Below are 15,485 nucleotides of genomic sequence, written 5' to 3'. Positions count from 1 at the left end.
TATTTATTTCAGAGAATGTGGTCTTTCAATACAGTATTTAAGGAAGAAACTTGTTGGAGCATGGAATACCTTTCTACCTGTCCTCAACTTTCTGCTTACCTGCCTCTCTGGATGCAATACTTGCTTTTTCCCTTTATTTTCTTAGAGGAAAGGGGCAGCCATCTGTAGCCATTATTTGTTTCAGTAATCATAAATTAAAGACTTAATTTTATGTAACTTGGGAGGTATGAGAAAATTCAGTAATGCTTGTTAGTTTGAAGTGTTTCTCATCTGAGAAATGACTGCTTTTAGAATTTATTTACGTATTTTTTATTGTAGGTCACAATAAGTATTTTGATGTGTTTGTAAGAATTGTTCTTATATTTACATGATTTTATTTTAACTGCAGGACCGTGTATATGTACAACAAAATAACGTAGAGAATGTCTACAATTTGGGATTAATTATTTTTCGAGATCAAGTTGTACGTTATGGGTGTATTAGGGATCATCTTCGACAAACGCTATTGGATATGATTGCAAGAGAGCGGAAAGGAGAAGTTGTAGACAGGTATATCATTTACCTTTTTACTCTTGTGGTTTGCCCCCTGCCACCCCAATGTGCTTTGGGTTTTTAGTGCTTGTGTTTTAAGAAGTGACTCTCTTTCATAGTTTTCATTAAAATAAATAAAAGCTTGAATGTTTAGTACTTGTTAAAAATCTTCAAAAACCTACCATTACTACTTAGAATTTAAGCACACATCTATTATATTTTTGAGACTGTACTAGACTTTTTTAAAACAACAATTTTGCAAAACAAAGCAGCCATTGGTCTTCCCTTTTGATTCTTCATGTTGGCATTTTGTTTGATTTCCTCCCTCCCTCCCTCCCTCCCTTTCTTCCTTCCTTCTTTCCTTCCTTCCTTTGTAGCATTTTTATTTCTTCTCCAGGCCTAAGTGATCCTCCTGCCTCAACTTCCTGAGTAGCTGGGACTACAGGCACATGCTACTGCACCCAGTTGGGCTTTTGTCTAACCTTCATTTTTAATATTTTTGACAGAACTGTCTAACATACTCTAACTAAAAAATACTAAGTTATGTGTTCTGTTCCCTTTTTTGTGGTGGTACTGCTAGAGCAGTTTGAAACATGTAAGAGCAACTCTTTGCTGAAAACTTACCAGGTTTTTTACTGGTTCAGCTTTGATGCCTGATTAGGATTGCCCAAATGCCATTTTGTACAAAAAAATTATTTTTCCTAGAAGTAGCTACATTCATCTCTCACAGTACAACCTTAATTGCCTTGTCTGCCTTCCTCCCTGCTTCTACAACCTGTGTTTTTAAGTACCATGAAAATATTTAAATATTTTAAACATGTTTTCTTTAAAAATCTTAAGTTAGAAGATAGTAAGAGCAACTTAAATAGATGTGAAGTCAGGATATTTTTTAATTAAAATTACTCTAAGTCTTTGTTATAAAGGAGTCACTTATAGGAGATTGTTCAGTTTGATAAAAACTAAAAGTTCCTGAAGATACTTCTAACTACTGTTTAGAATCTTTATTAATCTATAATGTAATTGGATTATCAAGTGATGTGAATTCTTTTGACAGAGGCGCAATAAGAAATGCTTGCCAGATGTTAATGATTTTAGGTCTTGAAGGAAGATCTGTCTATGAAGAAGATTTTGAGGCTCCTTTTTTGGAAATGTCTGCAGAATTTTTTCAGGTAATCAGTGAAAATGTAAATAAATGCTCTTAACATGTTTTTAACATGATTGAATGTTTTTAGTTGTATTAAGATTCTCTAGAGGAACAGAATCAACAGGAAGTATGATTATAAAAAGGGAATTTATTAGATTGGCTTACATGACCAGAAGCTGGATAGTCCATAGTGACCACCTGCAGCTGGAGAGCTGGAAGAGCCAGCAGCTGCACAGTCCAAGACACAGAAGCCCCAGAACAAGAAAGATCAACAGTGCTACCCCAGTCTGAGACCTAGGCTTCTGGAAACTACCTAGAGAATCCTGGCAGAGTTCGCTTTAGAAGAGCCAAGAAGGGAGAGTCTGATATCCTCAGATGATGGAAGCAGCAATCAAGAACCTGTTCAGGAAGAGCCGAGCTTGCATCTGCATCTGCTTCCTTGTTCTTCCAACTTTTATTCCATCACTATTGGGCAGTGCTGCCCACGTGTGGGGAGGATCTCACTTCAGTTCACTATCCCACATTCCAGTCATTCCTAAACACGTACTCATTGACACCCAGAAGCCTCTTAATCATTGGTGTCCCTTAATCCGATCAAGTTGACAGTTCAGATTAACCATTACATTAGTTTTCTAACATTTTGAACTTGTTTTGACTTCCTGGCTCATTGGGGAAGGGGACAGTGCAACAGCTACCACAAAACACAACTACTACACATTCTCATGTTCCAGAGGAGGAGCTTGTGGATAAAAAAATTGAAGAATTTAAAGAATTGGTTTTTTGATTGTATGTTGTAAGACATATAAACTTAGAAATATCCTTAACACCTTACATTGTATTCATGAGTTACAGATTTTTTTAAGTATTGTAAATTCACAGGCTGCATATCACCAATGGATTCTTGCCACATAGGCTGTTCGTGATATCGGTTACTAGTAAAATAAACATGGGGTTATGCATAATTCTAAACTGCATATCTGCCTTAAAAGTTATTGACCAGGAAATTATAGGCCAACCCCAAACCAACTAAATAGTTAACAGTGAAGCTGAACTAAAGTAGTACTGATTTGTAATGATATCATGGTAATAAAAATAATTGAGCACCGATATGACAGTATTTATAAGGTAATGTTGATGAACATCCTGCTTAAATTTTGCAACTATCTGCATTTGTAGGAATTTATAATGTTGCCAAAAAGGATGTCTTAGTAGAATACTGATTGAAAGTTTTTACTCCAGTTAACACAGTGAATACAAAATTATAATAACTTTTAATAATTCGGTAGATATTTATAAGACCATTAGATGCATATTAAGAAAGAGTTGAGTGAATTTTGGTGTCATTTACCCATAAAGGAACAAAGAATGGACTTCCTGCTTTCTTTTTTCCAAATCTGTTTGTAGCACTTCAGACATACCCTTGTGGCCGCACTGGTGAGCCCAGAAAATGCTTTATGAAATACTAAAATGTAGAAAGTGGTCTTTATTATCTATATGTCCACCAGTTTTACATATTTTTATAGTATTTTTACATTTTCAGAGTTTTAATTTCCTTCATTACCAAAATTTACTACAGTGGTACATGTGTAAATATGTGTAAATATTAATATGTGCTGTTTATAATAGTGAGTGGAGGTAGTCCCACCAAGATTTTTGTTCAGTGTTTTAATGTTTCTTCTAAGGACTGGATTGTTTTTAAGGATTAAAACTACTTTTTGTAAACAAAGTAGGGAATGTTATTAAATTTGTACATAAAGTTTATGTCAACATGTCTTCTATTATGTAATTCTCAGATACACATACATTAATGCTAGTATCAAATCAGTTAAAATTATTGGGATACCATTTATAATTTAGGGAAACTTCTATAAGACTGGTGTTAGCAGGTCAAGAGTATTAGTTATTTAAAAGCTCTATTTCTTAAACTTTATATTCCTTTGAATCTGGGAATGGGGTGGCTGGAGAACTTTAGTAACCAGCAGTATGCCTACTAAGCTTATAATAAGCGTGATTAATCTTCATAGTTATAATTTTACAATAAAATGCAACAAAGAAAAATTTTTAATTTGCATTTGGGATCAGAGGCTTCCCCATTTGAAGTACATTGGCAAAGTTTGAAAAAACAGTGCTTAAAGATAATGTATTTAGTTTTACTTAAATGCTTTGAAGACTATAATTCAGACTATATAAGTATGTAATGAGGAAATGTTAATGGTCCTTATAAACACTGTAGAAACCAAGTTAAAAGTGGAAACATGTTTTCCTTCTACATTTAAATAATATGTATATATACCTACACATACATATCAATATCTGCTTTTTAATTGCAGATGGAAAGCCAGAAATTTTTAGCAGAAAACAGTGCTTCAGTATATATAAAGAAAGTAGAAGCTAGAATTAATGAAGAAATAGAACGGGTGATGCACTGCCTTGACAAATCAACTGAAGAGCCCATCGTAAAGGTAGTTGAGAGAGAACTCATTTCCAAGCACATGAAGACTATAGTAGAAATGGAGAATTCTGGTCTAGTACATATGTTGAAAAATGGAAAGACAGAAGGTGAGCATTACCAATTAAAAAGTAACTAAATCCTTTTTCTACCTTATTGCTAATAAATTTTTATTCTCCTACAAAAAGATTTTGGTTGTGTATGTAATTTATCACTTTTCATTTTAATGGGATTTAATTATAAAGCTTTACAATGTCTTATAAGTGAAGATTTGGGTATTTTCAGTGAATTGAGTCTTTATTTATTTATTTACCCTGGTACGGAATGAGTAAAGGTTTTTTTTAAAGGAAAATTATGAAGAGACAAGGATACAAGAGAAGAGAGAGAAGAGAGTTTTATCCATCTTATAGAATCCTTTCTTTGTATTTTAAAATAGTTTTTGAATATGTGAGAAGTTCATGGAAAATTGATTATAAATTTGTTCTTTTAAACCAGAGAAATTCCCATTTTAAAGTACTTTTCTGGCAAACCTTTTTTGTAAAACAAAAATAATATTCTAGTATATTTGCCATATTTTCTAAAATAAGGAACTCTTGGAAAATTGTCTGTATCAGGGGTTGGAAAACTTTTTTTGTAAAGGTCCAGGTGGTGAATATTTTATGGGTTATATAGTCTACTACTCATCTCTGCTATCATAGTGAAAAAGTAGCCATAAACAGTAACACAAAGGAAAAGGACTTATGTTTTTAGAAGCCTTATTTATGGGCTCTGAAATTTGAACTTTTTGTAATTTTCACGTTACTGAATACATACATATTTTTTCACTCCCATCCCCAACCATTCAAACATGTGAAAACCATTCATAGATTATGAGCTGGACAAAAAAGAGCCAGATGTATTTGGTCCATGAACTTTTTGAGTCCTGATCTAGACTGGAGATTAGGGACTAGAAAATGTTTGATGAAGTTTCTGGGCGTAGTTGAATTATAGCATCTCTAACCTACATGGAGATATGAGTTGAAGGTATTATTAGGTTTGCTCAACAAGACAAACAATAAATATATGAGTAGAGGAATAGCAGAATAGCTATTTAGTTTTTTTTTTTTTTTCCTAATAAGTACTTAAATGTTTTCATCAGATAGCTGATTCTGAATTATTATTATTTGTGGGGGGTGGGGGGTAATGGGGATTGAACCCAGGGGTGGTCTGAGACTAAGCTTTATCCCAGCCCTTTTTATTTTTATAATTTTAAGGGTCTTGTTAAGTTGCTGAGGCTGGCCTTGAGTTTATGATCCTCCTGTCACTGCCTCCCGAGTCACTGGACTTCGATTTTTCCTGACCTACCACTAAAAACCTGATCGCAAAATGTCTCAATTGTGGTAGGCCCTGCTCTTAAGCAGTTTATTGAGAATATGTCAGAGTTACAAATTCCACCATTATGAAGCCAAATTCTCATGAATCAGTAACTGAGAAACTATTTTCTCACTGTGAATGGAGGATAAATTTGCATTCGTTATAAAATGCACCATAGCTGTGTGAAATTGTTTGAATGTTATCTCATTTTTGTTGTCTTATTAAATGTGTGAAGAAGTAATGATATTTGTTTGAATGCCAACTATATTTCATTTGTTCTATTTTTGTATTTTCTACATCATACAACTAAATACAATGAAGATATATTAGTTTACATACAACTAAACATATAAAATAGCTAAGCAAAACTTTTAATAACGTAGGAACAGAATAGACAAGTCAGGAATCATTTTGCTAGAGGTATTTGATTTGTGAATAGTTCAGGTCTGTAAATCAGTATTACATTTTGAAATACTTGATTTTGATGTGGGAAGTTGATAGTGATTTATGCCAAACATGAAAAGCTGTAAGATGAGGTTAAGATAAGATTTACTTCTAAGTTTTTAAAAAATACATACAACTTTAGTTTTAGAGCCAAATTATGGCCTGTCTGCCAAATCTGGCCCAACAACAATTTGAAGAAAAAAATCAAATAATATTTCATACACATAAAAAATTTATATGAATTTTCAGTGCTCATAAAGTTTGTTTTGGAACAGTCATAATATTTATGTTTTATCTGTGGCTACTTTTTTGCTACAGTGGCAGAATGGAATAGTAGCATGAGAGACTGGATGACCTACAGGCCTAAAACATTTTTAGTATCTAGTGCTATACAGAAAAAAAAAAAATTGCCCAACCCTTAACCTAGAAACTTCTGTTCTAAAACCATTTGGAAACATTACTGATAGTAAAAAATTTTAGGTCATAAATTTCTGACATCACCGTCTCCCAGCAAGTTCTTATTTCATAGAAATACTTGACTTAATGGAAGAACAGTATTTGAAATATACATTATAGGTTTGTAAAAAATGATGGAGATCAGGGTTTTCATTGTTTAAAAAAAATAGTGTAGTGACATAGACCAATTTTTAAAATATAGATGTTTGCTTTGGATACCACTGGGAGATGTTAAAAATTGCTGTGAGGAGAATATTGAAGAATAGGTTTATATGTCATAAATTCTAAATAAACTTTACCTTGACATGTAATGAAGTAAATTCTATTACATTTCACTTTATTTATTGTATTGCTTATCAGTTGAGTGATAAAACTTTAATTGGTTTTCAGAGTTTTTTGTTATGATGTCTACCAGCTACACCATAATTAGAATTGCTTTTTTGGTGCATGTTTATAGGTTCTTTGTTAGAGTTACACAGGATAAATTATGTATAGAGTCAAAAGTTTTCATTTTTAATGACATCATTTTTTTACTATGCTGTTAGGGCATCTTCTATTCCATGTAAATTAAAATTTCCTGAGATATTTTAATGATGCTTTCAAAGCATCTCATTTAAAAACTATTTCATAAATCGTAATAGTAGCTAGGTTTTTTTTTTTTAATTTTTTCGTTTTGCTATTCTTTAATAGTTTTGTGATCAGCAAATGGTGGTAATGGAAAAATAAACTTCTCTTAAACATAGATTCACATTTTTCCCTTAATTGTTAATGTAGCCAATTTGTGTTTTCTTTCTAATTTCAGACCTTGCTTGCATGTATAAGTTATTTAGTCGTGTGCCAAATGGTTTGAAGACTATGTGTGAATGTATGAGTTCTTATTTGCGGGAGCAAGGTAAAGCCCTTGTTTCTGAGGAAGGAGAAGGAAAGAATCCAGTTGACTATATTCAAGTGAGTTACAGAAGATTCTCTTCGAATGTTGACGAAATCATTTGACAAGTGCTAAAAAAGATCACTTTTACTAATCTGTGTATTATATACTTCCAGTGATAAACTAAAAAAGGTGTAATTATCCTTAACTTTAGAGTTTTGCAAAGTGTGCATATTTATATCAGGGGGCCAGACTCAACTACAACTCTTCATTTGTTAACCTGATCAAGACCTTGTTTAAATAGTCTCAATAATGAATGTGAATTCTCTTTTATGTATTCCTTAGTGTGTTAGGGAAAAAAAAAAAAAAATTTAGTTAAATCCTTTTTTGTTTAAAAATGTTTTGCTTGCAAACAGAACTGTGAGTAAATTATGCTCCAGGTTGTTCATGTTTTAATATAATGACCTCTTCTTTGCGCATTTTAAGCTTAAGTTTCTCTGGCTAACCTGGTTGGTCAGAGCAGTGAGGAGGGTCATTGGTTCATCTTCAATGTAGTATACGTATGTGGAAGATAGCATACTTTCTCATCACTGACATTTTGAATATGGGCTTACATACAGACTTGAAAATTATATAGATCCTATAAAGTTTTAACTGTGAATATTTACATTTATTGCCAATAAAGTTAAGATAAACATAGATGACTATAAGAATATTTTTAGGAGGTTTTTATACTGTACTCTAAATTTGTTTTTATTTGTAAGGGCTTATTGGACCTGAAGAGTAGATTTGATCGCTTCCTTCAGGAATCATTCAATAATGACCGGCTCTTTAAACAGACTATTGCTGGTGATTTTGAGTATTTTCTCAACCTCAACTCCAGGTCTCCTGAATACCTCTCATTATTTATTGATGATAAGCTGAAAAAGGGAGTCAAAGGGGTAAGTAGTGATGCATTTGCAAATATATTAGAATGTATTTGTTGATGTAAAGTTAGAAAATGAAGTACAAAGTTATTAAATTTTATAGATGAAAAATTAAGCTAAACTCTGCTGTGCTTAAATGTGTTATGATCTAAGAAGTATTGTTTAAAATATTTGATATGATCAAAAGTTTTTTTTGACATTTCACATACTCTATACTTGGCATTAAAACCAAACATCTATACAACTATAGGTGTTAAAACAGCTGTCTTTATGACTCTGAGAATTAAGTATGACAAAGAACTGCCATACTGTCCAGTAGTGCAGTGTTGTTTGCTTTAATCTGGTTCTAAATCTTATTATCAGACAATAGTTGGTTTCTGGGAATATAAAGGCATAGCTAGAACAGTTCTGTGAAAGTAAGTTTGAAAATGTACACTGAGTTTCAGTGTATATTTATAATATATCTGGGACCTTGGGAGCTCTCTTGAGAGCATAGAAAATGAAATTGAGCATGTTTGGGGGTCTTGACTTTTAGGATTTTTTGGTACCTGAGATTGAACCCAGGGGTGCTTAACCACTGAGCCACACCTCCAACCCTTTTTTAAATATTTTATTTAGGGACTGGGTCTCTCTAAGTTGCTTTAGGACCTTGCTAAGTTGCTGGGGTTGGTTTTGAACTTGGGATCCTCCTGCCTGAGCCTCCTGAGCTGCTGGGATTACAGGTGTGCACCACTGCACCCAGCAAGTGTGTTTTGGTCATATATGAAATGATCTGGTCATTTTTAACTTCATTTTGAAATTTTTGAGCTGAAAGGGAAAAGCAGCAAATAGCCCCTTGGTAATACAGGCAGTAGCTATAATAAGAAAATGAAGTTACTGAGAATGCACAGAAGTTTATATCCTTTCATTTAAAAATATATAAGCTTAATATAAACAGCCTGCCACAGTATCATCTTGCCTTCTAGAGATGAGGAGTGTTTACTGTCTGGATTATAACAGATTTTTACCCTTGTGTGCAAAATTTAGGTTTTGAATGTGCTTAAGTGAAAAGGTCTGTCTTTGGGGTGTGTAAATTTCTGTCTAAATATTATGTAAAGGTTTCTGAAATACTGTTTGTGGCTAAAGTTTTATTTCTGCTGTTTCAGTCATCCCTTAATCCAACCCTGTGGTTCCCTCACATCTCCATTTCAGTGGTGGTCCTATCACAGATGGAATTCTACTCTAACTCCTCAGTAAAGCTTCATAATATAAAAATAGTGCTGCTATGTGAAGTAGGAGGCACTTTCTCAAATCACATCCCTTCTGTCACCTAGATATTTATGTTTATTTTCAAACAATGGTGTTTTAAAACTGTAGGTGAGCTATGGTGCTATTTTTGTGTAACTCAAATTTCATAGTAATTGCCCTTTGATTTTGCAGCTAACAGAACAAGAAGTAGAAACAATATTGGATAAGGCAATGGTCCTTTTTAGGTTTATGCAAGAAAAAGATGTTTTTGAACGTTATTATAAACAACATCTGGCTCGGAGACTTCTCACAAATAAAAGTGTTTCTGATGACTCTGAAAAAAATATGATATCTAAATTAAAGGTAAGGTGTAAGTTAGTTGAATGGAGTATACCTAATTCATGTTTATCATAATTGAGCACCAGTAATATGTGATTGGAAGTTAATTATTTGATTTTAAATGTGTGCTTAAGAAATTGTTAAAGGTAGATTGTTCTTGATCATGGCAGTCTATCCTTATATTTGTTCAAGTGGTAGGACATTAAAAGTTCTCTGGAATTTGTATTGATGTGGCAGGGTACATTCACAGAGGCCTAGGAGAAGATTAATAAAAGGAAATAATAAAGAAATATCACCATGTAATTCTTTTTCATAAAGAGAAATTCATAAAGTATCTGTAAATGAATCACCTGAGGTCCTTTTTTAAAAATGTGGAGTTTTGGGCCCCACTTTCCATGGAGTACATGGACATCTCTGAAAGAGTCTGGAAATTTGCATTTTAAAACAAAATGCTTGGGGTTATTCTTAAAGCCCCAACATTTGTTAACCCGTAGGCGTGTATTAATTTGTGGAAAGATTTACAAAGATTATCTGCAATGGCAGTAACAGAATAATATGTTCCTACTTTTTCTCATAGGAAAGTCCAAATTTATTTGTATATACTTGTGTCTTTCCTCCACAGACTGAATGTGGATGTCAGTTCACTTCAAAACTGGAAGGAATGTTTAGGGATATGAGCATCTCAAACACAACAATGGATGAATTCAGGCAACATCTACAGGCCACTGGGGTAAGGTTCTTCTTGGATATCTACTTTCATATATTTTTGTTAAGTCTTTCGTAATGAGGATTTTCATCCACCTAGCAGATTACTGATCTGGTGTCATTTTTTAAAAAATAGCCACTGTGTATTGTTTCTGGATATGTAAAAAATAATTTTCTCCATATAACCTTTTTCTCTGTTATTTCCATGAAAATATGTGTTTTTAATTTTTCTAAAATTTATTTTCCCCACTTGAAGGAATGCATTGAAAATTAACAAAATTATTCTTTTTTTAATAACCATTATAGAGTATAGAAAAATACAGAGCTTAGGCAAGTTTACTAGAATTTAAATATTCTTCACTTCATCCTAGAGTTTTGTTATTTTTGGATAGTTACCTGGCTTCCTTTACTTCAGTATTCTCATTCTCAAAGACAGTCTCCTATTCCAAGGAAAAGTGAGGTAAGGTAGTAAATTATAAAAATGCAGAATCTAGTGTGTCATGTGTTTTTAGTTGTAGATGGATACGATACCTTTCTTTTATTTCTGTGGTGCTGAGTATCAAACCCAGTGCCTCACATGTGCTAGGCAAGAGCTTTACCACTGAGCTACAACCCCAGCCCGTGGTATGTGTTTTATATTGTGACTCCTCGAAGATACTAAGCTGGCTCTTAAGTTACTTGAGGTTTTAAAATGTTTTTAAATGACCCTGTGCCACTCTGTAGTTGACACCTCACAACCATTAACAATGTGGAGGCTTTTCCTTTGATAATTAAATAAGAAATCTTCACTTCCTCTGTTTTCACAGTCCCATCACAAAAATATTCATGAAAATATTTAATTCTGTAGAATGGATGCTTATATATGTGAAAACATTCTTACTCCATTCTAAGTAGTTAAATCATTTACATCATAAATACCTTTTTGAGTTTTTTTTGGTGCCAAGGATTGAACCCAGGGGCACTTACACAACTGAACCACATCCCCAGCGCGCGCGCCCCCACCCCCTGCCATTTTCGAAACAGGGTCTCATTAAGTCCTTAGGGCCTTGCTAAATTGCTCAGGTTGACTTTGAACTTGCAATCCTCCTGCCTCAGCCTCTCAAGCTGCCAAGATTTCAGGTGTGCACTATCATGATTGGCTTAAATATCTTAATTGTAGTGGAGAAAGGCCAATAAGACAGATGCAAGTCTATGATAAATAGAAATTTTGAGTCAGCAGGAACTGAATGATAGATTATTCCAGATGGACTAATTTAGGTTGTTGTTTAGGGATTTGTACTTAAATCTCTCTTAAATATACAGGGACTAGTATATCCTCAGTCTCTTCTATGGTGTTATCTTCTGTGCATCATCAAGGATTTTTAGTTTGAATTTCTTTAACGTAGAAAAACTTGTGAAAAAATCTGAGCATGTAATGTGTCTTCATATTTATAAATCCATCCACCTCTTTAAAAATCTGCATCATTAAGTCATCTAGGTTAGATTAAAAATGGAATAATGGTTTATAACAATGGTTTATATCAGTACTAAAGACAATAGATTGTCCTTAAAAGTACCTGTTGATATTCTTAATGTTATGTTCTTAAAAATTTTGTTTGAAAAAAAAATAATGGTGACAATTATGTGTATATTTTGTAAAAGTTGTTAACCATTGTATATATACTTAACAGGGCACCTGCTCTATAGCATTAGATCTACAGTGTCTTAAGCATAGGTGGTTAGAATGCAAGTACATGTTAAAACATGAAAGTTTTGATTAATGTAGTTGAAATGTAGGTAGGAAATTAGGAGCATGTCATTTGTACTCTAAGATGGTAAAAATATTTTAAAATGTAGATTAAAGATATCAGAATTTTTCTCTAAAATGATACTGATATGACCTCCTGACATTCTATCTTTTTAGAAATTTTTTTTTTTTTTTTTTTTTTTTTTTTTGCGGTGCTGGGGATTTGAACCTAGGGCCTTATGCTTGCGAGGCAAGCACTCTACCAACTGAGCTATATCCCCAGCCCTCTTTTTAAAAAATTTTAAAGACCAAAACTATAATTCTCAATGATATGGGTAAGACTTTGTTTACATGCTAAGAATTAACATTTTAAGCAGTAATTGTAATTATTTGCCATGGTCGTTAAGCTTTGTAAAACACTAGGCAGACCTAACCTTTAAAAACAGCAGTTTTGTTTATCAAATATTAGATATGAAGATAGTTACTTTTATACAACTACTTTGATAAATCTAACACCGGGTCTAAATGGAACAGATAATGTTAGGAGACGCTTTCTGTTTTATACAGGTATCTTTAGGTGGTGTTGATCTCACAGTCCGGGTGCTCACGACTGGATATTGGCCCACTCAGTCAGCCACACCAAAGTGTAACATCCCACCAGCACCAAGACATGCTTTTGAGATATTTAGGAGGTAAACCTAAATCAGACTTTGTATTTCTAAGTACAAATAATTGTCTAAAATTAAAATAAATTTTGGCATTAATGATGTCCCCAATTGAGGTTGAATATACTCCATTTTAACCTCATGTTCAAAAGAATTTATCCTTTATACTTTTAATATTTAAGAATGAGTTGCATAAAACTCTTTTCAGAGAAATTTTATTTCCTTTCTTCAGCATTTGTGCTGTATATTTTGTACTCTTGGTTTCTGTTACTAGGATAATATTGATTATTGGGTTACTTATAAATAGCAGGGGTTCAGCAGCAGGCTGCAGCAAAGTATACAATAGAATTATTAGTTAGTGTACTGTCTTGATCATTTAATTTCTAACTAAATTGCTTAGACCTCATCTTCCCCCCCTTTCATTTCCTGTTCTGTAAAAAATTGAGAGAAAACTTAATTCCTAAGATGTCCTTTAACTTTTAAGGTGTTCCTTACATGTATGTATGGATTGTTACCCTGTAGTTTGTAATTTCAAATAAGCAAAAAGTATGATTCTCTAAAACCTGTATTGATTTGCTGAAGGTTCTACTTAGCCAAACACAGTGGTCGACAGCTCACGCTCCAGCATCATATGGGTTCTGCAGATCTCAATGCCACCTTTTATGGTCCAGTTAAAAAGGTAAATATTTACAGTTTGAACATCTAAGTAACTTAAAATTAGTTGGTAGAACTGATTTGTGATTTATATTGACCTGAGTAAACAGTTTCTTTTATTGTTACACCTGCCTTAAATATTAAAAAGTTTAATAAATTTTTGGCTTTATCTTGTTTCTTCATTTGCTGACTTCATTTGAAAATACAGAGATAATACATACCAGTAGCCTTCTTCAAAGAGTAACATGATAATAGAATAATTATTCAGTTTCATTTATAAGATCAACCTTGAGATAATATAAACATATTTGAGGTAATAAAATGGGAAAATTTAAGTTGATTTGATGGCATACAGAGCTAAGCCCCTTTTAAAAATTTGTTTTTTATAATCATTATTGCTAATAAATCAAGACCAGTAAAATTGGCACTTGAGATTTGTGAAACACACATTAGCAAAGTCACTAAAAAATGAATAATGCACCAATGATTTATCTTCCTCTTAAAAAGTAATTGACTTTTTATATCTAAAATCATGAGTTTTAAGAGCAATAATTTATTTTAATTAGTTGATATTAATCAAATCAGGGTCACTTGCCTTAAAACTGAAAGTAAAAGACTTAGAAAAACATTAAAGAAAAATATTTAAGTTGTTATCTGGACAGCATATATGTTTTATTTCAGATTTTAACTTGAACCTTTTAGTTTTATATGTATTATGAGTCACTATCACACCAAAATATTTTTTTTTAAGTATTGTTGAAAGTATGTGTAAGTATTGTGATTTTTATGTTGAATTAAAATGAGAAACAGCCCTTTGATAATATTTACCACTATTATAAATTTAAGTGGGAGAGGATAGGTCAAGAATACTAAAGAACAACGTTTGATTATTACTTATTTTCGTAGAGCATCTTCTTTCATATAACAATATTTTTGAATAGTGTCAGTATCAGTAATTCATTCTTTTTTATTGCTGAGTGATATTTTATCTAAGTAGTGCTATTAAGGTTTATTAAAGAGATTGATAGACTTTTAAAGCAGAGTGTACGTGCTAATTGTTGAAGACATAGTAGAGATTTAGACTTTGTGAATGGAAGTTTTCCCCTCTGCTGGTTTTTTGTTTTTGTTTTAATCCCTTACTATGATAATCATATCAGATGAAAAGAAATTTAACCCTGCTACTTGGGATGGTAGTTTGTCTGCAGTGTTGCTTATAAGGGTGGTATTATCATCATCCCATTAGGCAGTGTTAAAATACTTTTAGCTTTAAATTTAGGAACCTATTGGTTAGTTACATGGTCAGCTAGCTGCCTTAAAATATTCACAGTGGTTGGGTTGTGGGAGACAGTTCTAAGTAAAAACTGTGTGTGTGTGTGTGTGTGTGTGTGTGTGTGTGTGTGTGTGTGTGTGTGTGTAAATAAATACAGTTCCTTTTATATGAGAATAAGTTTTATTGAGGGGGTGGAGATTACTGGACTTATTTCTAAAAGTGTGTTGTTATATTTACCAGGAGATAATTATCTTTGTTTATATTTTTTAAAAAATCAAACAGGAAGATGGATCTGAAGTTGGTGTTGGAGGTGCACAAGTAACAGGCTCAAATACACGGAAGCATATATTGCAAGTTTCCACTTTCCAGATGACAATATTAATGCTCTTTAATAATAGAGAAAAGTACACATTTGAGGTATGAGTTGTTATGTTGTATTGTTTCTCCCACTTATTATTTGAGTCTTCCTTATTTGAGAAACTTTAAGAGAATCTCTTTGAATACCTTAACAGAAAACTGCATCAAATTGGGCCATGGAACTATAAGAACATAGTGCATTATTGGATCATTTTATTGCTGCTGCTGCTATTTTTAAAATCGGCACTATTGAAGTACAATTTTTATATAAAAATTCCATATAATTTCACATTTTGAGTTTTTAACGTGCACCTATGTAACTATCACCTCAGTCATTGGTGTTATTCCCATGTTTTGGTACCCTTTTTGTA

At 32.7% G+C, this 15,485-nt stretch overlaps 1 protein-coding gene across 3 annotated transcripts in view; it reads left to right on the top strand.

The window, feature by feature from the left end:
- The window catches only part of CUL3 (cullin 3), an 80,647-nt gene that overhangs the window by 52,251 nt on the left and 12,911 nt on the right, over positions 1 to 15,485 (top strand). For all 3 annotated transcript variants that reach the window (XM_079134523.1, XM_079134522.1, XM_079134524.1), the window contains 10 exons: positions 389 to 549; positions 1,586 to 1,700; positions 4,006 to 4,234; positions 7,180 to 7,325; positions 8,010 to 8,186; positions 9,591 to 9,761; positions 10,360 to 10,467; positions 12,736 to 12,860; positions 13,416 to 13,512; positions 15,040 to 15,174. In XM_079134523.1, coding sequence (XP_078990649.1) covers positions 389 to 549; positions 1,586 to 1,700; positions 4,006 to 4,234; positions 7,180 to 7,325; positions 8,010 to 8,186; positions 9,591 to 9,761; positions 10,360 to 10,467; positions 12,736 to 12,860; positions 13,416 to 13,512; positions 15,040 to 15,174 — 1,464 coding nt within the window. The remainder of the gene's footprint in view (positions 1 to 388; positions 550 to 1,585; positions 1,701 to 4,005; positions 4,235 to 7,179; positions 7,326 to 8,009; positions 8,187 to 9,590; positions 9,762 to 10,359; positions 10,468 to 12,735; positions 12,861 to 13,415; positions 13,513 to 15,039; positions 15,175 to 15,485) is intronic.

The sequence above is a fragment of the Sciurus vulgaris genome (assembly GCF_902686455.1).
Source record: "Sciurus vulgaris genome assembly, chromosome: 3".
NCBI classification, from domain to species: domain Eukaryota; kingdom Metazoa; phylum Chordata; class Mammalia; order Rodentia; family Sciuridae; genus Sciurus; species Sciurus vulgaris.
Note: the sequence above shows the minus strand (reverse complement) of the source record. Positions and strands in the feature narration are given on the sequence as shown.